The sequence below is a fragment of the Myotis brandtii genome, unplaced genomic scaffold (genome assembly GCF_000412655.1).
Source record: "Myotis brandtii unplaced genomic scaffold, ASM41265v1 scaffold38, whole genome shotgun sequence".
Lineage (NCBI taxonomy): Eukaryota > Metazoa > Chordata > Mammalia > Chiroptera > Vespertilionidae > Myotis > Myotis brandtii.
This window is the reverse complement of record NW_005364596.1, coordinates 4,638,453-4,663,277: the sequence shown is the minus strand read 5'-3', so window position 1 is coordinate 4,663,277 and position 24,825 is coordinate 4,638,453. Positions and strand designations below refer to the sequence as shown.

The window sequence follows — 24,825 nt, the reverse complement described above, 5'->3', positions numbered from 1 at the left end:
ACTCGCCCCCCCCTCCCGCCTCCCCCGCCACCTGCCTGGCCAACAGGCCTGGACACTTCAGCGGTGGGGCTGAGGGGACTGGGAGCCGCCATCTTGTGGCTATGGGCGCCACCATCTTTTGTGATGGAATGATGGCTAATTTGCATATCACTCTTTTATTAGATAGGATTACCATAATTTCTTTGTGCACTTGAGTTCTCTGCCTTTTTCCTGATTAGGTTAACTAATAACTGTCGTAGAAGTGTTGTTGTTGTTGTTTTAATCTTCTCTTTTCAACATAAACTGATGAATAAAAACAGGTCCAGAGACAGAGAAGCATTGATCAGACCATCAAACCTCAGAGGGAAGGTAGGGGAGGGTGGGAGTAAAGGGGAGAGATCAACCAAAGGACTTGTATGCATGCATATAAGCCTAACCAATAGACACAGACACCAGGGGATGAGGGCATGAGTGGAAGGAGGGGGTTTGGGGATGTGGGAGCAATGGGGGAATAAGGACACATATCTAATACCCTAATCAATAAAGAAAATTAAAAAAATAATACTTTACTATATTTGGTCATAGGTTTCATGAGAATTTGATATAGTTTAATTTCACTAAGGATAAATACTTATATTTATTAAGTACAAGGAAATTTTTAGTAGGAAATTCAATGGTAAAACATAGGGAAATTAGGAAGAAAATCATATTACATACAAAATCTTCCTATCAGACTTATACTATTTTTATTTTTCTGATAAATTCCATGAAACCTGAAGTAGGTCTGTTGAGATGGAAATTATTTCTCCTCTCAGTGATCCCCATAGTATTTTATTAGTATCTTTCTTATGGGTCCATCATGAGTGTCAGCTATTTATTTTACTTGTTCTATATTTTATGTAATAGGCTATATGCAATATGTAATATTATACATTTTTATGTTTATAATAATTAATATACAAAAGTTTACCCTCCTATCTAAATAAACTACTTGAGGACGCTGGTACAACATACATTTTTACAAATCCTCAGCAACTACCAACGAAACTTAAATATAAGATATGCTTAGTATATTTTTGCTAAAAAAATATTTATTTTATTTTTCTTATTGAATTTATTGGAATGCCATTGGTTCACAAAACCATACAGGTTTCAAGTGTACAACTCAACAAAATATCTGCACACATTGTGCACCCATAGCCCAAAGTCTTTTTGCATCCCCATTTATAACCCTTAGCCCACCTCCATGTACTCCCACCCCTCTCTCTCTCTATCACCACACTGTTATCTGTGTCTATGTGTTTATATATATATATATGTCTTTTTTTTTTGCTTAATCTCTTATCAAAATGTCAGTAGACAACAATTTAAAAAGCAGATCATACGTAAGAATCAGACCTATTGGCAATTGCTAAGTTTGAATCCTACTGCCTGGACATGAAAGGAACAAATATAGCTTTAGGATATAAACGAAAAAGGAGTAAAATTCTGCTCTATTTGTTGCAGAATTTTGCTTATTTATTATCAGATTTAGTCATGAGCACAACCATCTAATTTTTTTGATTCAATGAAATTAGCTTAGTACGCCACCCTGCAATAATGACATTAATCAAAATATACTTAAGTATATGTAACATCTATGTAATAAATGTAATGGAGGCACTCAATTATTACTTCCATTTCTCTTCCTGTGTTTTTCTACAGCCACCTCCTCACACTATGATTGTCAATACTTCTTGTTTATTTGTAAAATACTAGTTAATTAAGTCATGAAGTATAACTTAAATTCAAATAGGCAAATTAGGTTTTTTAATTCCTTTTCATTTTAATACAATGATGAGGGTGATATTAATATATTCTTTTAATTTGTCCATGTATTTCTCTCATACACAAGTTTTATGGCATTTTACCCTAAGATATCATACTGCTTTTCTAAATGAATGTGGGATATCTCCTGAAACAACTGAGGTCTAGTGGAAATAGCACTAGCTTTGGTATTATAATACATGTGTTCGGAGAGACCAAGATGGCGGCATAGGTAAACACCGCAGACTGCTGCCGCAAACAACCACTTCAAAAATACAACTAAAAGACGGAACGGACATCACCCAGAACCACAGGAAGGCTGGCTGAGGAGAGACTCTTCAACTAGAAGGAAAAATAACAGCACACCGAGGCTCAGAGGAGGCGCAGTGTGGAAAAAACTCAGGTGCGGAGGTGCGCGCGCAAAGCGGGCTGGTGGCTGAGAGCGCGGTTGTCGTTTTCGGTCAGGGGGGAGTCTCAGACTCTGAGCTCCAGATACGGGCGAATCGCTGGGGACTCGGACCCAAACGGGAGAAGCGGGAGTGTCTGGCATCAGTTGGAAGGCAGCTTTCCCTCCGAGGTTTGCAGCGGTTCCTGGGGTTCTGAGAAGCAGAGCCTCTGGGAACGGGACTGAGAGGGGCCATAACCGCTCCCTCCGCCCGCCCTGCCCTGTTGATCCCGCCCCACCCAAGCCCTGCACAGAGCCATTTGCCAGATCGCCTCAGGCAAAGGCTAGATTAGCACCCCCCCAGAGGACAGAAGTTTTCCGCGGCAGACACAGCCATAATATGCTAATTAGACCAGACATCCTTCTGGAAGTCTTTCCAGACGACCTTCCGGATGAAGCCGCGGTGCGGGGAGAGGAGGCCAAGGCAGAGATGGCTGTGGTGGCAGGCAGGGGCTGAGGCAGAGGTAGCTGCTGCGGTGGCAGGGGCCGAGCCCCTTGCCAAAATTTTGTGTATTGGGCCTCTAGTGTCGAATAAAAATGAAGAATGTGACACAAATGTAATGTTGTATATTTATCATCACCATAATATGTCCAAAAGGCAAATTGGTCATTTTTAATCCTTATTCCCAACACATCTAACTCAAAAAATAATAGTATGGATAGTAAAAAGTTTAGCAACAATATAGGTAAACTAGAGGCCCAGTGCACAAAATTTGTGCATGGGTAGGGTCCCTTGTGGCTGCCAGCCCGGGCCTCCCTTCCCTGGCTGCCAGCTGCTGGCCGGGGCCTTCCTTTGTTCCATGCCACCCCCTGGTGGTCAGCGCATGTCATAGCAAGCGAGCGAATTCTCGGTCGGTCAAACGCCCAAGGGGACACTTTGCATATTAGGCTTTTATATATATACAGAAGATTACTATTCCTAAAACTCTGACTGGTGATCTCTGGAAGCATAGAGGTGGTCCTTGCTCCAATCAAGGATGATTAAATTAATCAATGAAAACAATAAGCCCTAAAGTTCTTCTTTAATGTAGATTATCTCCTTTTAACAAGTACTGCTTCTTTAACATAGTATTTTAACACACAGAGAAAATTAGCAGAACCTTGCTATATGGCTGGTGAGGTAAATATTAAGTGACTTTCATCATCTGTTTGAAGTTTTAACAAGGTATTAAGCTACTGCCCCACTAAAATGAATGTCCAATTTTTAACTCTATAATATTTTGAAACAGATGTTAACATTTTACTTTGTTGTTCCTTAATATTTGTCTTTTGAATCAACTGTAAGCTTCTTCTGGTGTAAATATTTTCTTTCATGCCTTAGCTTTTTGATCACTTTATTTTTCCTGGCTAATGTTTCACATTTTGCTCTTTGATACTTTCTGTTCAGACCCTTTGGGTCTAAGACTTCAAAGTAAGCAAGACCAAATGGCAACATAAGACCAATTCTATCCAAGTATTTTAGATTCAAAAGTAGTTCAAAAATGCTTGATGTACTTTAAGAAAAATCACTTCTTTTTTTGTATTCATCATTATAACCTAAAGCACCTTTAAGTAAAAGGTAACAAATTAATTTTGGTTTATGTTATACTTTTGGAATTCTCTCTCATGCCAAACTGATTCAAACAAAATGAAGAAGCAGAAGGAATCACATTTGTTACAGCTCTTTAAAAGTACTTCAAAATATAATTATCACATATAATGAAGGTACTAGGTAGAGCTTTATAGTGAATGTATTTTTTTTATTATAGTTAAATGTTTTTTTAAAAAAACATAGTACAGGCTATTTTATTTTATTTTATTATTGATTTCAGAGAGGAAGGGAGAGGGAGAGAGAGATAGAAATATCAATGATGACGGAGAATCATTGATTGGTTGCCTCCTGCAAACCTCCTACTGGGGATTGAGCCCACAACCTGGGCATGTGCCCTTGACCAGAATCGAACCCAGGACCTTTCAGTCCCCAGGTCGATGCTCTATCCACTGAGCCAAACCTGCTAGGGAAAGTGTAGGCTATTTTTACAAAATAAGTTTTAGTGTTTGTAACAACAATTATTTGTTGCCTATGACCACAAGTTTTGAAATGCAAAAGTTCAAAATTATGAATTTATGCATCTTAATAAGTAGGCCATCAAAACAAAAAAAATTCCCAATAGACCATGAGCCTCTTGAGGATAGGAACCTATTTTTACTGATTTTTATCTATCAGCGGCCAGAAGAGAAGGTTCTCAATAAATATTTTCTTAATAAACAAAGGAAAGAATGACTAAACAGTTTATTTCAAGATTGGCTATGTCCTAACAAATGAAAAATTTAAGTAAGAAATCTACAATTTAAATTTTAAAGATATAAGGGTAATTTATAAATGAGACCTTTTAAAAATTATCTAATTAATTTTTTAAGCAGAATCACACTCCATTACTCTGATACACAATTCTCAGTGATGGAGTGATTTTAGAGATTCCAAACAGCAAAACACAAATAGATACTATTAAAAACACCACACAACAACTGAAAAGCATGATAAAGGTCCCTAGATTATGAAATGGTATTATATCAATTTTAATTTCCTGGTTTTGATAATTAGTTTGTGGGATGTACAAAAATATCTTACTTTAGAAAATAGAAGCTAAAGTATTTAGGTGTAAATGCCATTTTATGCACTAATTACACTTAAATGATTAAAAACTATATTTATACACACATACATAAATATGTATAAGAGAAAATAAAAAGATAAAGCAAATGTAGTTAAATGTTAATATTTGAGGCATCTGAGTAAGGGATATATAGGAATTCCTTGTACTAGTTTATAACTTCTATGTATCTTAAATAATATCAATTTTAAACACTGAAAAATTATATTTTTAAAATGTTTAAAAAGCCACTACACAATAAATATAACACTAAGATCTATGTCAAAAGCACACCTTTGAATACAGGATGAAAAAACTTTCATTCTTTTCTTAGAAGCCTGCATAAACCTGGATTTCTATACTAGAAGGGATCACTCAAACTTAAACACAGACTTTCAGTTATAGACGCTACCCCTAATATTACCTCTGAAATAATACAAAGACTAAGCTAGAATCTTAATATGCAATTACATATTAAAAACAGGGAATTAAACTCAGAAACAAAGAAAAATAATATGAGAGTGATTTTTCTCAGTCTTTTGAGGAACACACATTAAGTGAAAATCATTAAGTGAAAATCTGGTCAGGATTCTTGCCTCACATTTACCTAATTCTGAATGAAATAAAATTAATTAGTAAAAATATAAGGTAAACAAGGTCAATAATCTGTTAGCCTCTCTGCCAATTCAATGAAAGATCAATATCAGGGAACTTTTGGATGCTGGAAAAAGTCATTGTCTACTCTTTTAAAAGTATTTGAAAAAAGTAAGGTATGTTAATAAAGAAAAGCTATAACAAAGATTACAAATTTTAAGACAGAACTAAAAAAAGAAAACATATTCTTACCCAATTGGAAAATCAACATCATCACCATGAGCTGTCATGTGATAAAGTCCAAATTTAGCCAATTTAACATGTCCCTACAAAAATAAAGGAAATAAATAACTATGAAACATTTTAATATTAGCAGGAAAAATATCATTATACATTTTATAAGTATAGGAACAATTATATAGTCAGATACATTATAATATATATATATAAATTTACCACAATTTTATTAAAAACCTACTTGCCAATGTTTAGTCTACTTTACACTTATTACAAACATACTGTATGTATGTAAATATACATTTATATGTATGTATATGCACACATATATGTATGTATATACATACACAAACATAAACACTTTTTGCTATTTTTACTTTCCAGGCTTTCTGACAAAGCAAAAAAGCAAGTCTTCTTGTTTGCCTTGAATGCCTACTTAGAATATTTTAGGGTAATTTTCACAAAATATTTTTTTCAGGATGTTGCAAGTCCATTAATAACATTATAATTTAACTCTGACATGAGAGTTCTTAACTTGAAAACATCAGGTCTGAAATCATCAAATATTATTGAATCTTCTATATTTCCAACCATTTTTTATTTGCTTGAGAACAGTCATAATTATCACAAAATTGAGGTTCTTAATAAAAGGCAAATATATTTTATAAGTCCCTTAAATTTTCCCCTTTTATATATTTAACACTAAAAAAATTAAGTAGATTTCAAAATTGGGTAGTTTCCTTTATCTCAGAACTTTATTTCTAAGCCTTACAAAATGTTTATAATTTATAGAAATTCAGATTGGTTAGATACTTTACTGCTATAAACATGAAATCCATAAGTACCATATTCTCTTTTGTTATTTTTAATATCATAGGGTAACTGTACTGAAAGTCTGGAAGAGAAACTGGGAAAAAGAGTAATCCTACTAACAGAAAATAATTCCCCAGAAAATATTCCTTCAAAACTATTTTCATATGCTTATGAAAAAGAATGAAATTATGATTATTCCTGAACATACATCATTCTTGCTACCCATAATTCTCTTAGAAGGGTTGACTAGCTTCTTACTAATCACCCATTAGATTTGCAAGTAGAGAAGCAGCACTCCAAAACAAGGGAGCTAGGTGTGAACAAGTGGTAAATGGAGAGTAAAATATAGAAGAGAAAATGGGGGGAAAAATAAAGAGGAGAAAATACAATGCAATTGTACTATGAGAAAAATATGTAAATTGAGAGGTTTTCTTAAGATGAAAGCAAATTCAGAGCAGGTGTGGATCAAGAAGCTACAATGCATATATTTTTAGGAAATGAATGGAAGAGAAAACAAAACGGATGTCAGAAACTGACTTTTGGGGGGAAAAGAATAATGCATGTGAAAAACACATGGACTTATATAATTTAATTACATATGCTTTTTTCTAACACCACAGATGTATCAATAACTTTCACACAGTCTTTTTGTTATGAATAATCTTAAAACATATTCTTACCCTATTATCTGATTAACTGAGTGGGCTTGATTTCAGTAGCTTCCAACCTCAAATAATAAACAAACATTTAATGTATTATTTGGCAATTACCTTTCGGTCCAAAAGGATATTATGAGGAGACAGCGCCCGATGTACTATCCCATGTTTGTTCATATACTGCAAGCCCTGGAGTACCTCAAATGCTATGCACAAAACCTTTGAATAGCTACAAAGGAAACAAAAAGTCACAGATCAATTACAAAGTAGATATAAAAACCAATTTTAATGAATGAGATAAGGTTTTGTGACAAAATTCAAAGTTAGATTTTTTTTACTGTTCCTCTTCTATTAAGAGAAAATAGTCTATACATTTTCTAAAATATCCACTTGTACATATTTTGAGTTTTATAACTATAATAGGATTCATCTAACAAAGATCCTACAGTTTCCTAAAGGCTACACTAATAGCACATCTGTTCTCTCCTGGAAGAGAATTTAATTAAGGTGGTGTGCAACTGACATTCTGTAGGTTTGGCTTTTCCAAATTGTCAGGAAAGTTTCAGATAGATGGCTGATTGGTTCTACCAAGTCAATGAAAATCATCTCTCTTGCTCAAAACAAAAATAGCTAAGTCCCTGAAAAATAGCTACAATATATTTTATGGCAGAGAGACATGATCTTACTTTCTATATCAATCCACAAAGCGACCTCTAGTACTTTATGATTTATCAAACATTTTTCTTTAACTCTTATCTTATTTCCCCTAGGACATCTTCCACAAAGATGCCCAGTTTCTTTTATTCTTTCCCTCTCCATCTCTTTCCATTAAGAAAAAAAAAAATCAGACATCATTCATTTTTATGGCAGAGAGACATGATCTTACTTTCTATATCAATCCACAAAGCGACCTCTAGTACTTTATGATTTATCAAACATTTTTCTTTAACTCTTATCTTATTTCCCCTAGGACATCTTCCACAAAGATGCCCAGTTTCTTTTATTCTTTCCCTCTCCATCTCTTTCCATTAAGAAAAAAAAAAATCAGACATCATTCATGGGAGTTAGTTTCCCTCTCCATCTCTTTCCATTAAGAAAAAAAAAAAAAATCAGACATCATTCACGTGGGGAGTTAGAAATAACATACAGAAAAATAGGGGAAACTCATTCAAACCCAATGCTCCACCCAGCATTTTGATATTAGATTTCCTTTCTATGCATTTCTTGACATTTTGAATTAAGACTTTTAAAAATTAAATTAAAATTTGCAGGTAACCATTAAAAATAATTTTTAAAAAACTAACAAGCTAAATAACAAGAGACAAAATGGAATTATTAAAAAATAGTCGATCAGAAAATAGGCAGAATTAAAGAAAAGAACAAAAGACAAATGAAACAATTAGAAAACAACTAATAGATTTTAATTCAGATGTATCAATCATTACATTAAATGTATTAAGTAAACTCACCAATTAAAAGATAAGGATGATCAGAATGGATAAGAATTAAGAAGACTCATTTATATTCTGGCTATAAGAAACCCACATTAAATAAAAGACAAATTAAAAGTAAAAAAAGATGAAATAACAGATCACTAATTGTCAAGAGGTTGGGTAGGGGGAATAGGTGACTATGAAGGAGGAAATTGAGTATGAAGGATCGTAATTTTGATTATGGGTACATGACATATTTGTGCATCTGACCTTCTGCAGGTTTAAACTGTATATTAAAATGGTTAATTTTAAGGCATGTAAATTACACTTCAATAAACTGATGTTTAAAAAAGTAGGCTGAATAACATTATTTTTAAAGTTGCAAAATGACTGCCTCTTCCAAAAAATCGTAAGAACCAGAGATGAAAAACTAAAATCACTCTCTCCTCTCATCCTATGCTGACTTTCCAGAGCTAACCACCCTTAGCAGTTTGTTTCAATTTTTCTGGTGGTTAGACTTTTATTTAATACTAGACTTTTATTTAATTCCCTTCCCCTGGCTGCCTGCACCGGTTTTCCTAGGGCACCCGGGACCCAGGCCTTCGCTCCGGCCAGAGCCGCCTTCAAAGCCTTCGCTGCTCTGGCGGGAACCGCTTTGATCGCTGCTCCCACCGGAGCTGCCTTCAGTCTTCGCTCTGCTGCTTCCCGCCTACATATGCAAATTAACCGCCATCTTTGTTGGCAGTTAATTTGTATATCTTGCTGATTAGCCAATGGGAAGTGTAGCGAAGGTACGGTCAATTACCCTGTTTGTCTATTATTAGATAGGACTAGAGGCCTAGTGTGCACGAAATTGTGTGCGAGTAGCTCACTTCCACTTGCCTCAGCTGGCCACCCCACCCATCACTGCTCATAGCTTGCACCCTGCCGGCTGCCGCTAGTAGTTCTCCACCGCTAGTAGCTCTCCACTGCGAGTAGCTGGCGCCCCACCCTGCCCACCACAAGAGTCAAGGCTCGTTTGGTCATGACGCTGTTAGAGTGTCACAACCACAGGCCTTTTATGATACAGATAATTAGCTATTCACTATGCACAATGATATAATTAATATACTTCTACAACTTTCCCATTTTCCTTTCCCAACTTCTGATGTTTATTACTTATATTGTTAATTTTTAAATGAGATTTAAAAACCTGCATTCCATTCTTGAAGGCTAACTAGGTAAATAAGTGAATATATAATATGACATATAGTGATCAAATGATAAAGAGAAAAAGTAGAAAACAGAGAACATAGGGTAGCAGGTTGCTAATTATATATATACTAGAGGCCCGGTGCATGAAATTCGTGCACTCAATAGGGTGCAGGCCAGGCCAAGGGAGCCTACCAGTACACCATCGGGGCTGGGGAGGGACTCAGGAGGTTAGCCAGCCAGGGAGGGATCGTGGGAGGGCTCCAGGGCGTGTCCAACCCATCTCGCTCAGTCCTGATCTGCCAGACCCCAGCAGCAAACTAACCTACAGGTCAGAGCGCCTGTCCCCGGTGGTCAGTGCACGTCATAGCGAGCGGTTGAGGAGCTTTAGCATATCATTAGCATATTACACTTTGATTGGTTGAACAGATGACCAAGACTGGACACTTAGCATATTAGGCTTTTATTATGTAGGATATAATTACATATGTATATATAATTATATATATACTAGAGGCCCAGTGCATGAAATGCATGCACAGGTGTAGTCCCTAGGCCTAGCCGGCGATTGAAGCACGAGCGTCTGGCATGAAAGGGCAGGTCCTAGCTGACTTCTGGGCCCTGGGCAGCACCTGGGCCCCTGCACGCCCCTCTGCCTGAGTCATGGCGCCCGAGTCCCCATGCAGAGATGCGGTGAGCGCGACCAGATGCCGTGGGCCAGGGTGCAGCGTGGGCCTCTGGGCCACCCAGCGGAGCCACATGGAAGCCGGGTGGGCAACGTGCTCTTTCCTGGCCAGCCTCGCAGAACGGCTTCTGCACAAACCCACGTGGAGCCAACCAGCCCCTGCAGTCCTGGCGGCTGCAGCCTGGCTCACCCAGAAGCCCACTGGGGCTGGCAGCACCTCCACTGCCCCCTGCTGCCAGTGCCTCATCGCCAACGCCCACCATGTTCCACACCGCCCCGTGGTGGTCAGTGCATGTCATAGTGAGTGGTCAAACTCCCGGTCGAGGGGACAATTTGCATATTAGGCATTTATTATATAGGAGGATATCTTCCATTGATTTCAGAGAGGAAGGGAGAGGGAGAGAGAGAGAAACATCAATGATGAAAGAGAGTCATGGATCGGCTGACCCCCCCCAAGTGCACAAATTTTTGTGCACCGGGCCTCTAGTGTATATATAATTATATATATACTAGAGGCCCAGTGCATGAAATGCATGCACAGGTGTAGTCCCTAGGCCTAGCCGGCGATTGAAGCACGAGCGTCTGGCATGAAAGGGCAGGTCCTAGCTGACTTCTGGGCCCTGGGCAGCACCTGGGCCCCTGCACGCCCCTCTGCCTGAGTCATGGCGCCCGAGTCCCCATGCAGAGATGCGGTGAGCGCGACCAGATGCCGTGGGCCAGGGTGCAGCGTGGGCCTCTGGGCCACCCAGCGGAGCCACATGGAAGCCGGGTGGGCAACGTGCTCTTTCCTGGCCAGCCTCGCAGAACGGCTCCTGCACAAACCCACGTGGAGCCAACCAGCCCCTGCAGTCCTGGCGGCTGCAGCCTGGCTCACCCAGAAGCCCACTGGGGCTGGCAGCACCTCCACTGCCACCTGCTGCCAGTGCCTCATCACCAACGCCCACCATGTTCCACACCGCCCCGTGGTGGTCAGTGCATGTCATAGTGAGTGGTCAAACTCCCGGTCGAGGGGACAATTTGCATATTAGGCATTTATTATATAGGAGGATATCTTCCATTGATTTCAGAGAGGAAGGGAGAGGGAGAGAGAGAGAAACATCAATGATGAAAGAGAGTCATGGATCGGCTGCCTCCTGCACGCCCCACACTGGGAATTGAGACCACAACCTGGGCATGTGCCCTGACAGGGAGTCAAACCTTGACCTCCTGAGTCACAGGTCGACGTTCAACCACTGAGCCATGCCCGCTGGACTCTTGTTCTCATTTTAAAGGAGAGAGAATTAAGACTCCAGAGGTCGACTTGCTCAAAACAGCCAAGTTACGCAGTGGCAGAAACAGGTTCTAAACACACACTCATGAGGACTCTGTGATAATTGGTTCAGCCAGGGGCGGGTGGACAGACACTGTCTCAGGCATTTCCTCGAGGCCCTCAGATTCCCTGCATGATCCCCCACCTTCCCTACCTGCCATCAGAGCTGAGGAGGGCAGAGGATGGAAAGGGCTGCCCGCAGTTCACCTGGGAGGAGACGTGGGAGGGGGAGTGAGGGGCAGAGCTGGGAGCACCACAGGCCCCGGGTGGGAGTTATAAGCAGTGATCTGGATGCTGACCGCCCCGTCCCAGCATCTCAGGAGCATTTCTTTCTCCGGAAGCACCGGGCTGGTTTCAGCTGTTCTGTTCTGTAGTGTGGGAGCCTCTCTGTCCTGAAAACTGGTCGGACCACCTGGGCAAGCCCTTTGCATTGGACCCGGAGCCCTTTTGTGTCACGCATGACACGGGTTCCAGGCACAGCTGATCTGTGTATCCACAAGGGGGCTTCATTTTCCTAGTTTCCAACGTTTGCTTTCCATAATACTGTAAATTCTGTTTTGTTGTTTTTTGTACCAAAATAAAATCATTTGCTTGTTTCCGATAAGTATTAGTCATTGGTTCAGCCAGGGGCGGGTGGACAGACACTGTCTCAGGCATTTCCTCGAGGCCCTCAGATTCCCTGCATGATCCCCCACCTTCCCTACCTGCCATCAGAGCTGAGGAGGGCAGAGGATGGAAAGGGCTGCCCGCAGTTCACCTGGGAGGAGACGTGGGAGGGGGAGTGAGGGGCAGAGCTGGGAGCACCACAGGCCCCGGGTGGGAGTTATAAGCAGTGATCTGGATGCTGACCGCCCCGTCCCAGCATCTCAGGAGCATTTCTTTCTCCGGAAGCACCGGGCTGGTTTCAGCTGTTCTGTTCTGTAGTGTGGGAGCCTCTCTGTCCTGAAAACTGGTCGGACCACCTGGGCAAGCCCTTTGCATTGGACCCGGAGCCCTTTTGTGTCACGCATGACACGGGTTTCAGGCACAGCTGATCTGTGTAGGGGGCTTCATTTTCCTAGTTTCCAACGTTTGCTTTCCATAATACTGTACATTCTGTTTTGTTGTTTTTTGCACCAAAAATAAAATCATTTGCTTGTTTCCGATAAGTACCCGCCAGCTTTTAGTGCTGATTCATGCACTGGTGGGGGGCTGGCCTGCGGGGATTGCCCGCTGTGGGAGTGCCGCTCATCCCAGTCAGCCCAGGGGCGCTCCCACTGTGGGAGCACACTGACCACCAGGGAGCAGCTCCTGCATTGAGCGTCTGCCCTCTGCTGGTCAGTGTGTGTCATAGTGACTAATCAATCGGTTGTTCTCAGACCCTCAAAACAGATGGGATCTGACCCCCAGGCCCCCCGCTGGCAGCTACTGGAGACCCTGCCTTCCCAGGGGCCGAGCGGAGCATGTGGCCTCCTTCCCCCTCCCTGCCACATCGTTCTTCACACTCTGGCTTCCCTCCAGCACACCCCAAAGCCGCTACCTCGGCTACCACAGTATCCACTGTCCCTGCATCGCCCTCGGGGAGGGTGCTGTCGCCTCCTGCTGTCTCCCTGCTTCCGCTTCCCCCTCAGTCTGCTCCTGACACAGAAGCCAGAGGGTGTGTCCCACTGCATCAGCCCAGCGGGTCCTCACCTACAGCCCCAGCGCCTCCCCCTGCACTCAGGGGACGCCAGGTTCTCATGGGCCTTTAATCCCTGCAGGATGTGCCCCCTGACTCAGCCTTGACCCCCTTCCATTCGGCCTCTTGCTCATCCTGCTGCCCCTCCGAGGGCAGTCCCCTCTGCCCGATGCCCTTCTCCAGGCACTCGCCTGGCTCTCCTCCATCCGTCCACTTTCCCAATGAGCCTCCCTTTGCCCCTCCCCTCGCGGAGCCCCTATGTGGCTTCGTTCCCATGTTTTCATGGTTCCCGTGCCCTCTAACAGCTGCACCTCACATCTGTCCGAGGCTGTGTCCTCCCCGAAACGCATGCTCCTCTCCATAGGACCGAGCGGCTGGCTCCCTGCTGCTCTGCAAGCACCTGGGCATCGCCTGGGGGTGCTCAGTCAGTGATACGGGTTGAGTAAGATGCTTAGGCAGTGGCGCTCTGTGTAAAGGCCATTGGAAGGCAGACTCACTGGGAGCCGAGGGCCAGTGAGCTCTCAGCACAGTGCTCAGGGTGGGGCCGTGGGAGCCAGGTATTTGTCTTCTCACAAGAAGGCAGGAGGAAGAGAATGAAAAAGGAGCCGTGTGTTTTCCTCAACTACTTAAAAGCTGATGATCTCATTCCATTCTTAAAGCTATGAATAGAAACCCTTAGATCAACCCTGTGAGGTGGGTTCTGGGATTATCTGAGATTCCATGGGGAGTACATGGCCTTTGCCTGCCACAAGGACGGTGCTTAGTAACCGCCAGCTTTTAGTGCTGATTCATGCACTGGTGGGGGGCTGGCCTGCAGGGATTGCCCGCTGTGGGAGTGCCGCTCATCCCAGTCAGTCCAGGGGCGCTCCCACTGTGGGAGCACACTGACCACCAGGGGGCAGCTCCTGCATTGAGCGTCTGCCCCCTGGTGGTCAGTGTGTATCATAGTGACTGATCAATCGGTTGTTCTGGTTGTTCTGCTGTTCGGTCGCTTGGCTTTTATTATATAGGATATACTTAGCAACATTTTGATCCAGCAAAGCTTCATTAAGTAGGTAATATTTATGCAGACATCTAACGGAAGTGAAAGAGACATGCAGTTCTCTCAGAAATGTGTGATTCAGGCAGAGGGCACAGTAAGCAAGTCCTCAAGGTGGAGAATGCACAGCAATTCATAGGGGAAATTAATTTTAAAACATGGCATGTCTTCAATATCTTACTCATGCCCTTAAACTTGGATTTCTTCATTGTCTTTGAGTGTTCTTCATTAATGGGGAGAAGTCTAATGTCTGCCTGATTCTATATTTGTTGCAGATACCATGTTATTCCTCTTTGGAGGCTTTCAGGATTGTTTTTCACTATCGTTAGACAAAATTTTAGCCCAATATGTCTATAGTGTGGGCATTTATGCATTTGTGCTAGTAACATTAGGTGTGCCCTTTTAAGACTCATATTCCATTAACACAGAAACATTAATAAAAAGTTGATTTGTTGTATCTTTCATTAGTGTCAACTTCCACTCTATCTTTTAATTGAAACTCTTGGTGGGCAGATGAAAATTGGATCTACTTTCTATATCAACTTTCTGTTTCATTTCCCATGAGCATGGCCTTTAGCTCTATGAACTCTACTATTTAATTTAGGATCTCTCTTCTGTTATCTAGTTATTCCTTTTCATTGGATCATGTTGGGTAAGGCTGTGTGTGTGTTTATTTTTCTCCCTTGGCTCTCTTTCTCTCAAACTATTTTTTTTCTTCAATTAACTGGTAATTTCTGGTTGTGAGCTATATTTTAAAATAAAGCAATAAGTTGATATTCTCTATGAAGTGTTTAAAAAAACAAAAGTTAATAAAGAATGCTTATTTAAACTAACCTGTAAACTATGCCTCTATATCAATAGTTTCTACCATATTAAGTTGCCACAACAGCCAGTCCTAAGCAAATACGGAATGTGTGAAACAAGAACAATTTGGAATTTACAGTTTTCATTAAGATTCTCAAAAAATAAATCAACGATGTAAAGAAAACTATTACAAACTTTAAAACAACTATAATTACATTAATAAAATGTGAATATGAAAGCATGACAACCCTTTCTTATTTCTCTCTTAAAAACAAAGAAAATTTTCCTTAAGATTTGATTAATAAATAAAAAACCTAGTTTTTTTGTTTTTAGCTCATTGGGTTTTATGCTATCAATTCTAAAGTAGTAATCACTCTTGTCCTTGTTCTCTCTCTCTCTCCACAAACTTCACAAAATCTTAAAAGCTGGTGTTATATTCAGCTGTGACACTAGAGGACCTCAGTTGCACACTACTTCAATACAGGCATCTTTCTCATGAAAATGAAACCTTTAAAGTGATTTTCCACTAAAGCAGTTCTGAAACAGCTAAACACAGAGAAATGCATATTCTACTTCCTCTATTTGCTTGTGCTAATTGATTATAAGATATAGTTGGAAAATATTTGCCGGTCAAAAAGCACATTTATGCTATTTTCGAGCTGATGAGCATACACATTGCAATAGTTTTTAAAAATTCAAACATAAAGCTGAAGCTCATGGCATACCCTTTCTTAGCTAATACTTAGCCATGATGCTTAATGGACTCAGTACTCTTCATTTCAAATAATGTTTTTTGCCATTTTGTACTTTTAATACTTAATTTTATTTTAAAATATAAGGTATAAAGAAGAAAAAATTTTATTTTGTATAATTAGAAGGAATCAGTATTTGTGGAATTTTGCATACTTATTTGTTTTTAAAGCTTTATTGTTTAATATGGAAAAGAACTTATACCATGAAATCATTTAAAAATTTATTTTGAAGTAGCTAATGCAATTTTAATGCAACAGCAAGGTAAAAAAAAAAATCATATTCCCAGTAACAGTACATTACAATTTAATTGAAAAAGGCCTCTAGAAGGAGAGTTAAATTAAAAGAATGTGATTCACACAATTAAAAACAAATGTTATCAGGGGACAACATGACTTTATCCTACACCAGTGGTCGGCAAACTGCGGCTCGCGAGCCACATGCGGCTCTTTGGCCCCTTGAGTGTGGCCACAAAGTTTCAATCACACTGTATGTGCGCGCCTGCACATCGTATTTTGTGGAAGAGCCACGCTCAAGGGGCCGCAGTTTGCCGACCACTGTCCTACACAATTCCCAAATCAGAGACTTGTTAATAAAGAAATCCATCACTAACCCAGAAAATGTAAATTAAACTTCAGGTCATAAAATATTCTTCTCTTTTTGAAACTTGCAGTTACTATTGTCACTCCCAAAGACTGGGAGGGTAGCATTTACTTTGTTACTATTATCCCTAACAATTTGAAAAGTTTAGCGATCATAAGAACCCTTGGTGATTGGAAATACATAGATATGACCAAAAGGCAGCTTTCAAAATAATATGGTAAATAATTTACAATAAAGCAAGATCACATTTTAAAACACTTTTATTTATACTCTAACACAGTTAAGTAGCTATTAACTGCTTAGTACTACTGTGTTTTTAGGCCCCTGCATCTTTAGACTCCATGGACACAAAGATAAAGAATTGGATCTCCATAATCACAAAGTTGATGGTAAAGTTGAAAAGACAGATTTATAAATTCATATTTTTGTTGTTGTTAATCTTCACCCAAGGGTATTTTTCCATTGAATTTTAGTGAGAGTGGAAGGGAGGGGGAGAAACAGAGAGAGAGAAACACCAATGTGAGAGAGACACATCAATTGGTTGCCTCCTGCACATGCCCTTAACAGGGCTGGGGATTGAGCCTACAACTGAGGTACATGACCTTGACCGGAATCAAACCTGGGACCTTTCAGTCATGGGCTGACACTATCTACTGAGCCAAACTGGCTAGGGCATAAATTCATAATTTTAATACAATTAAATTCAAAAGAATTTCACTACAATGATAATTCAATAATTAAGTTAGCAGATGAGAATTACCATCTTTTCCCTCTGTCTAACAAGGAAACGAAAACATGAAAATTTATGTATTAAATTGGTAATAAATAACAGACCTAAAAAAATAAAAATCTTTAGAAAGATTAAAAAGTTAAAGAGAATACCAAGTATATATTTTTATCCCTTTCCATATGTATTTCGAAGAAAATTTACAGTGTTCTTTTTATTGAATCATTCCTAAATTATCAGCAGCCATTTAGCTTGGTTGGTTAAAGCACACTGAGGTTAAGATCATGCGTTTAATTGTTGATAAGAATTGGTTGGCCTCACATGTTCATAGCCACAAATTTTCATCTAACTCCAGCAGATATCTCTAAATATAGTTTGTCACAATGAGACACTGCTCAATCTCTCTACTAAGATCCTGATTTTCAACTACAATCTCCTATACTTCTCTGTTCCTCATTCCATAGGAGCTGCTTTTTATCTCATCGAGACCTTAAAATCCCTGTTGTGTAAGACCCCTCTGTATCTCAACCAGCCCCTTTTTGATATCCTTCTTTATTCTAGAACTATTTTATCATTTCCATAATTTTTTTGACAGAATCCATAATGGCTTTTCATCCAATGCCTCCACCCAGGTAGAACTACACAACTCTTTATTCTGAAAGCTCATAGTTGATGGGCTTATTAATTTTAGAGTAATAATTTCTGTGTAGGTTTTTCGCTCACTGTGCCTATCACAGGACCTATAAGGTAGGCATTCAATAAATATGTATCAAATATTTCAGTAAATGCATACAATGACATTACATAATAAAGGAAGAGGGTGCAGATAATAAGATTAAATTCTCACCACTAATGAAAAAAACAGCTCAGAAAAGTATATTATACTAGCAATGACTCAAAAGTGTTAACTTCAGCCAGACCAAAGCAGTTAAGCATCGACCCATGAACCAAGAGATTCCAGGTTTGATTCTCAGTCAGGGCACATGCCTGGGTTGTAGGCTTGATCCCCAGTAGGGAGTGTGCAGGAGGCAGCCAGTTGTTGTCTCTCTTTCTCTCACTTGTGTTCCTATCTCTCTATCCGCCTCCCTTCCTCTCTTTCTCAAAAATCAATAAAAACATTTTTAAAAAGAAAAGTGTTATCTTCATTTACAAGAGAATGTATAATTCTTCAGTAAGCCAAGAAAACAAAAATTGCTCAAGTTTACGCAACGGCTACGCCGCACCCCTTCCCCCCCCTCCCCAATACTACTCATTCTCTGAAAGTATACCTCTTCTTCTAGTCTACACTAATAAAAGAGAAACATGGTAATTAGCGTACGACCGCTACCCTTTTCATTGGCTAATCAGTGAGTATATGCAAATTAACTGTCAGCCAAGATGGCAGCCGGCAGCCAGGCACTGAAGCGAGCAGGGAGGCTTGCTTGCTGCAGACTCCAACGTTCACCGCCTCACTTGCCGGCCTCTCATTTGCAAGTCTAAGCAACTATATACTATGTTGCAAATAAGAAGGTAAACAAACCCGCCCCCCCCCCCCCCCCCCAATACTACTCATTCGCTGAAAATATACCTCTTCTTCTAGTCTCTTTTATATTGAAAGAAAAATGAACCACTGTATAATGGGTAAAAAGATAATGTCATTAATATCTGGCTAAAACTGTGAATTAGACTAAGTTGTTAAGACAGATTCCTGTAATCAATTTTTCTAGCTAAAAAATATCAATACTGGTTAGAATTTGGAATGTGATTTGGGTTAACATTAAATCTGTATATTATTTAGAAAAACAACATCTTTATGAATTTGAATTATTCCATCCAAGAAAAAGAGATGTCTTTGCATTTCTTCAAGTCTCCTTCAGTGTCTTTCAGAAGTTTTTTATTATTTTTAAAATAATTTTACTGAGGTTAATTGATATACAAAAAATATACATAATGTATACAATTTGATGAATTTAGACATATGCATTCACTCATGAAACCATCACCACAACCAAGGTAACAGACACATCCCTCACCTCCAAAAGTTTCCTTGTGTCCCTTTGTGTGTGTGTGTGTGGTAAGAATAGTGAATATTATAAATACACATAAGAAAACACTAGGAAAAAATCAATGAGGGGAACTAATTTTGTCAGATTTAAGACATACCATATAGGATCTCTTTTACAGCCCAAATGCCCATTGACAGATGAATAAAAAAAAATGTGATATATACATATAACTAAATATTATTTGGCCTTAAAAAATAAGAAAATGCGCCCCAACCCCCTGATGGGCCCTGCTCTGTGGGTGACAGGGGGTGGCACCGCAACCTCCCCATCGACCCTGCCTTGAGTGTGACAGGGGGCGGGGCCCCAACCCCCCAATCGGCCCTACCCTGAGCGTGAGTGAGGGTGGCATCGCAACCTCCCAATCCGCCCTGCTCTGTGCATGACGGGGTGGCGCCCCAACTCCCCAATCGGCCCTGCTCTGAGCCTGACCAGGGGCTGCACTTAGGGATTGGGCCTGCCCTCTGCCACCCGGGAGCAGGCCTAAGCCAGCAGGTTGTTATCTCCCGAGGGGTCCCAGACTGTGAGAGGGCACAGGCCGGGCTGGGGGACCCCTCTCCCCCGCCCCCCGAGTGCACAAATTTTTGTGCACTGGGCCTCTAGTCTTTTTTATATTGAAAGAAAAATGAACCACTGTATAATGGGTAAAAAATCTCATTAATATTTGGCTAAAACTGTGAATTAGACTAAGTTGTTAAGAGAGATTCCTGTAATCAATTTTTCTAGCTAAAAAATATCAATACTGGTTAGAATTTGGAATGTGATTTGGGTTAACATTAAATCTGTATATTATTTAGAAAAACAACATCTTTATGAATTTGAATTATTCCATCCAAGAAAAAGAGATGTCTTTGCATTTCTTCAAGTCTCCTTCAGTGTCTTTCAGAAGTTTTTTATTATTTTTAAAATAATTTTACTGAGGTTAATTGATATACAAAAAAATATACATAATGTATACAATTTGATGAATTTAGACATATGCATACATTCATGAAACCATCACCACAACCAAGGTAACAGACACATCCATCACCTCCAAAAGTTTCCTTGTGTCCCTTTGTGTGTGTGTGTGTGGTAAGAATAGTGAATATTATAAATACACATAAGAAAACACTAGGAAAAAATCAATGAGGGGAACTAATTTTGTCAGATTTAAGACATACCATATAGGATCTCTTTTACAGCCCAAATGCCCATTGACAGATGAATAAAAAAAAATGTGATATATACATATAACTAAATATTATTTGGCCTTAAAAAATAAGAAAATCCTGCATTTGAGATGATATGTATGAACCTGGAGGACATTATGCTAAATGAAATAAGCCAGACACAAAAGGACAAATACTGCATAATTCCACTTATGTGAAGTATCTCAAATAGTCAAATTTAAAGAAGCAGAGAAAAGAATGGTGGTTGCCAGGGGGTTGTAGAGAAGAAAATGTGAGTTATTCAATTGGTATAAAATTTCAATTCTGCAAGATGCATAAGTTTTAGAGTTCTACTCTACAACACAGTACCAATGTAGTGTGCACTTAAAATTTGTTAAGAGGGTAGGTTTCATATTAACTGTTCTTATCATGTGCAAAAATAAAAAGGACACAAGGAAACTTTGGGAGGTGATGGATATGTCCGTTATCTCGACTGTGGTGATAGTTTCATAGGTGTATGCATATGTCCAAACGCCACAAATGTACATATTAAATGTTTTGCAGTGTTTCTTTTATATCAATTATAGTATCTCAAAAAAGATGTTTAAAAAGCACAAGAAATTCCTATCACCCTCAAAACATCAGGTTTTTTTTATTTTCTTGCAATGTTTCCAAGAAGAAATGCTATTCAGTTTGCAAGAAATAGAGGTGAACAAAGAATGAGAGGTCAGGGTTGCTGAGTTAGATTTGGAAGTCATTCCTGTATAGGTGGTAATTAAAACCACACATGCTATTTCCTCAGATCTATAATCCATGATATTTCTAAGGGCCACTCCACAAGCCAAAATACCCATATTGTCAGCAAACCAAGAGAGGAAACACACTTCTGGATTCTATGAGTTCAAGATGTTCTTTCACCTTATAAAACCTGATCACTCCCACAGACAGTTTCCGTTTGGTCTAAAACTTCCTTACTTGGTATCAGCCTGAGATAAATGTTAAGGCAGAAGAAACAGATAAAATATAGTAAGCTACTGTGTGATTTAAGAAATGGAGAGAAAAAAAATACTAATGATTAATGTTATCTTTAACCTAATTTCTCCTCTGTAACTTCAAGACAAAAGGGCTCAACCAGCATATAACTTTTAATGATTCACTGGTTTATAATTAAAAAATTTGGAGAGGGGATATTTTTAGTGATTAACTAATGTCTTTGAGGCTCTTAATTTGCCACTTATCACTCACTAAATATTGTTTAAAATATCACAGTATTTAACAGAGCAATTTTTTTCTAAAGAAAAAGAGAAAAAAGAAAGCTTTGAGAATTGGAAAAGGAAATTAATTCATCTCACTACCGGGTACACATTTTTTAGCCTGAAAGGACACCCATCCATGCTAAATTTAAGAATTTATTTGCCTCAGATTCAGATGTTTTAAAATGGAAATTTCACTGATTAACTGCTTACCTAAAAATTATTTTGTAACAGGTCTAAAAAAAAATCAGTCTACTTTCCTTAAGTTGTGAAACTGGGCATATTTTACAATTCAATTCTCACTCCAAAATAAAAATTAAAAGCTATAAGTCTGGGATATGACTATTCATATGGTTTTATGTTGCTTTGCTCATAAAAAAGTCAGTTTCAAATACCAACTTCTGCGCATGGGCCACGAAGTTTCAATCGCACTGTACGTGCGCGTCCGCCCATGGTACTTTGTGGAAGAGCCATACTCAAGGGGCCAAAGAGCTGCATGTGGCTCGCCAGCTGCAGTTTGCCGACCACAGGTATGGACGATACCACAAAATAAAATTCAAAGTGTTTCCTTGAAGTCAGTGCAAATTCTAAGCACAAATCTCTCACCTTAATGTGCTAAAGCGTTCTCACTTACTGAAGGAATTGATTTAATAGGAGGCAAAAAATGAGTAAATGAAAAAAATTGCTTTGGCATTTGACCACTGAGGCTATACAAAGTTGATTGTTTTAAACAAAAAGTTTTCATAGGTGAAATTAACTTCCAACACAGATGACTCCTATAATTCTCAGATCATTCTGCTAAAACACATACAAGAAGTCTTTCCAAAGTATATAATTTCTTACCTCACTAGTAAAATTATAAAATGCAGATATCTCACCTTTTCTTCCAAATATGTTAAAATAAGGGAATGATAATTAAAGTTAAAAGCCCACTTTTCTTTCTTTTTCACAATGATCCCATCCACTTAAATCAGACAAAGCATTGAAGAAATATTATCTTCCTCTAGCAATAACTTCTTATATTTAATAACTGAAAATTGGCTGCTCATTGGCCAAATCCACCCATTACTTTGCTTTGTCTGGATCATGGTGTTTTATAACTTTTTAATTACTTGAAATGTTCAGAAATTCAGAGGTTTCACTTAAGAATCCAGATTCTGAGTTCTTTTGAAAAGCTGAAAGAGACTGTAACACCAGACACAGTCAGTCTTACAGGGCAATAAGGGCTAACGCTGAGTGTTAGTGGCCCCTTTTCAAGGTGTTATCTGCTTTCCAGTTTAATCCAGTATCAGCTCATTATACTTCACTACCTTAAATTACCTGCCTGGACTCAAATGAGTTTATAATTGCTGTTACATATATTCCCCATCCTAAATCCAGTCTCCTCGTCTTCCTCACTCAAGTTTCCCCCACTCTTTTTCATAAATATAGTAAATCTAATACTTCACTAAAATTTTCAATTAATGCGTTTGGATAAAAAAAATGCCTGTAGTCCCGGCAGCACATATACTAAAATTGGAAGGATACAAGAAAATTAGTATGGCCCCTGCGCAAGGATGACATGCAAATCCGTGAAGCGTCCCATATTTTTTTTTTAAAAAGTGTCTCTAATAGAAAATAACATGTCAGCCTTCTACATCAATATATTTACAAGTTCTCTGACCATCCTTTTGGTACATGGACACTGCAACAGTTCCCTCTCCCCAACAAGTATTTTAGTACACACAGGGTTTCCTTTACTCTTGACAATTATTCCGGAAAAAAGCATACAATGAAGTTTGAGTTTAAACTATTACATTTCTATTTTATTTCCTGATGATAACTGGCAACATGAGTGACTCAGAAAAATTTCTTTCATCAATAATACAGAGCCTAATCATGCTTATAATTGTTGAAAGGATTAACAGTGCTTAATTAATAAATCATTTCTCTTTTTTGGAAATTTAGGTACAATTAATAATATGAAATTTAGATTTAAGTGAAGAGGAAAGACTTTTCAGTACTTACCTGTAAAAAATGTGATAGAATTCTAAAGATGCCCTCCCAAGACTATTGTCACCTGGGTATTCAATCCATCACTAGACTACCTACTGCTGTGAAGGGACTTTGCAGATGGAAGTACGCTGCTAATAAGCTAATCTTAAAATAGGGAGATTACACAAATTTTCCAGGTGGGTCCAATGTTGTCACATGAGCCCTTAAAATAAAAGAGCAAAGTAGAAGAGTCAGGGAGAGAGTGATAGAAGAAAAGGCAGCAGAGCTCAGAGATTCAGTGTCAGAAGGACTGGACCTCCTACTAACTCTAAAGATAAAGGCATGGGGCATGGCCAGGGTGGCTCAGAGGTTGAGTATCAAACTATGAACCAGGAGGTCAAGGTTCGATTTCAGGTCAGGGCACATGCCTGGATTGGAGGCTTGATGCCCACTAGGGGGTAGCCAACCAATGATTCTCTCTAATCATTAATGTTTCTATCGCTCTCTCTCCCTCTGCCTTCCCCTCTCTGGAATCAATAAAAACATTTTTTTTTGAAAAAAGATAAAGGCATGGGGTTAGGAGCCAGAGAATGCTGATGGCTTCTATAAGCTAAGAACCACTCCTGGTGAACAGCAAAAAATGGGGATCACAGTTCTATAACCTCATGGAAAGAACTAAATTCTACCAATAACCAGAATACGCCTGGAAATGGGTTCTCTCCAGAGGAATGCTCACACTTTGATTTTGGCATGTTTTAGACCTGTAGCAGAGAAACCAGCCAAACCCAATAGATTTCTGACCTACAGAACTAGCTATATATATAAAAGGCTAAGTGACCGACCGTCCGTCCAACTGGCCAGTACTTATAACATGCACTGCACAATGGAATACGACGCTGTGGTAAAAAAGAAGGAATTCTTACCATTTGCAACAGCATGGATGGAACTGGAGAGCATTATGCTAAGCAAAATAAGCCAGTCAGAGAAAGATAAATATCACATGATCTCACTCATTTATGGAATATAATGAACAACATAAACTGA

At 39.3% G+C, this 24,825-nt stretch overlaps 1 protein-coding gene across 1 annotated transcript in view; it reads right to left on the bottom strand.

Moving 5' to 3' along the window:
* Nucleotides 1-24,825, bottom strand: part of TBCK (TBC1 domain containing kinase) — a 178,533-nt gene that overhangs the window by 124,368 nt on the left and 29,340 nt on the right. The window contains exons 4-5 of the mRNA XM_005872443.2: nt 7,278-7,392; nt 5,710-5,783 (exon numbers count right to left, since the gene is read on the bottom strand). Of these exons, the coding sequence (XP_005872505.1) occupies nt 5,710-5,783; nt 7,278-7,392 (189 nt within the window). The remainder of the gene's footprint in view (nt 1-5,709; nt 5,784-7,277; nt 7,393-24,825) is intronic.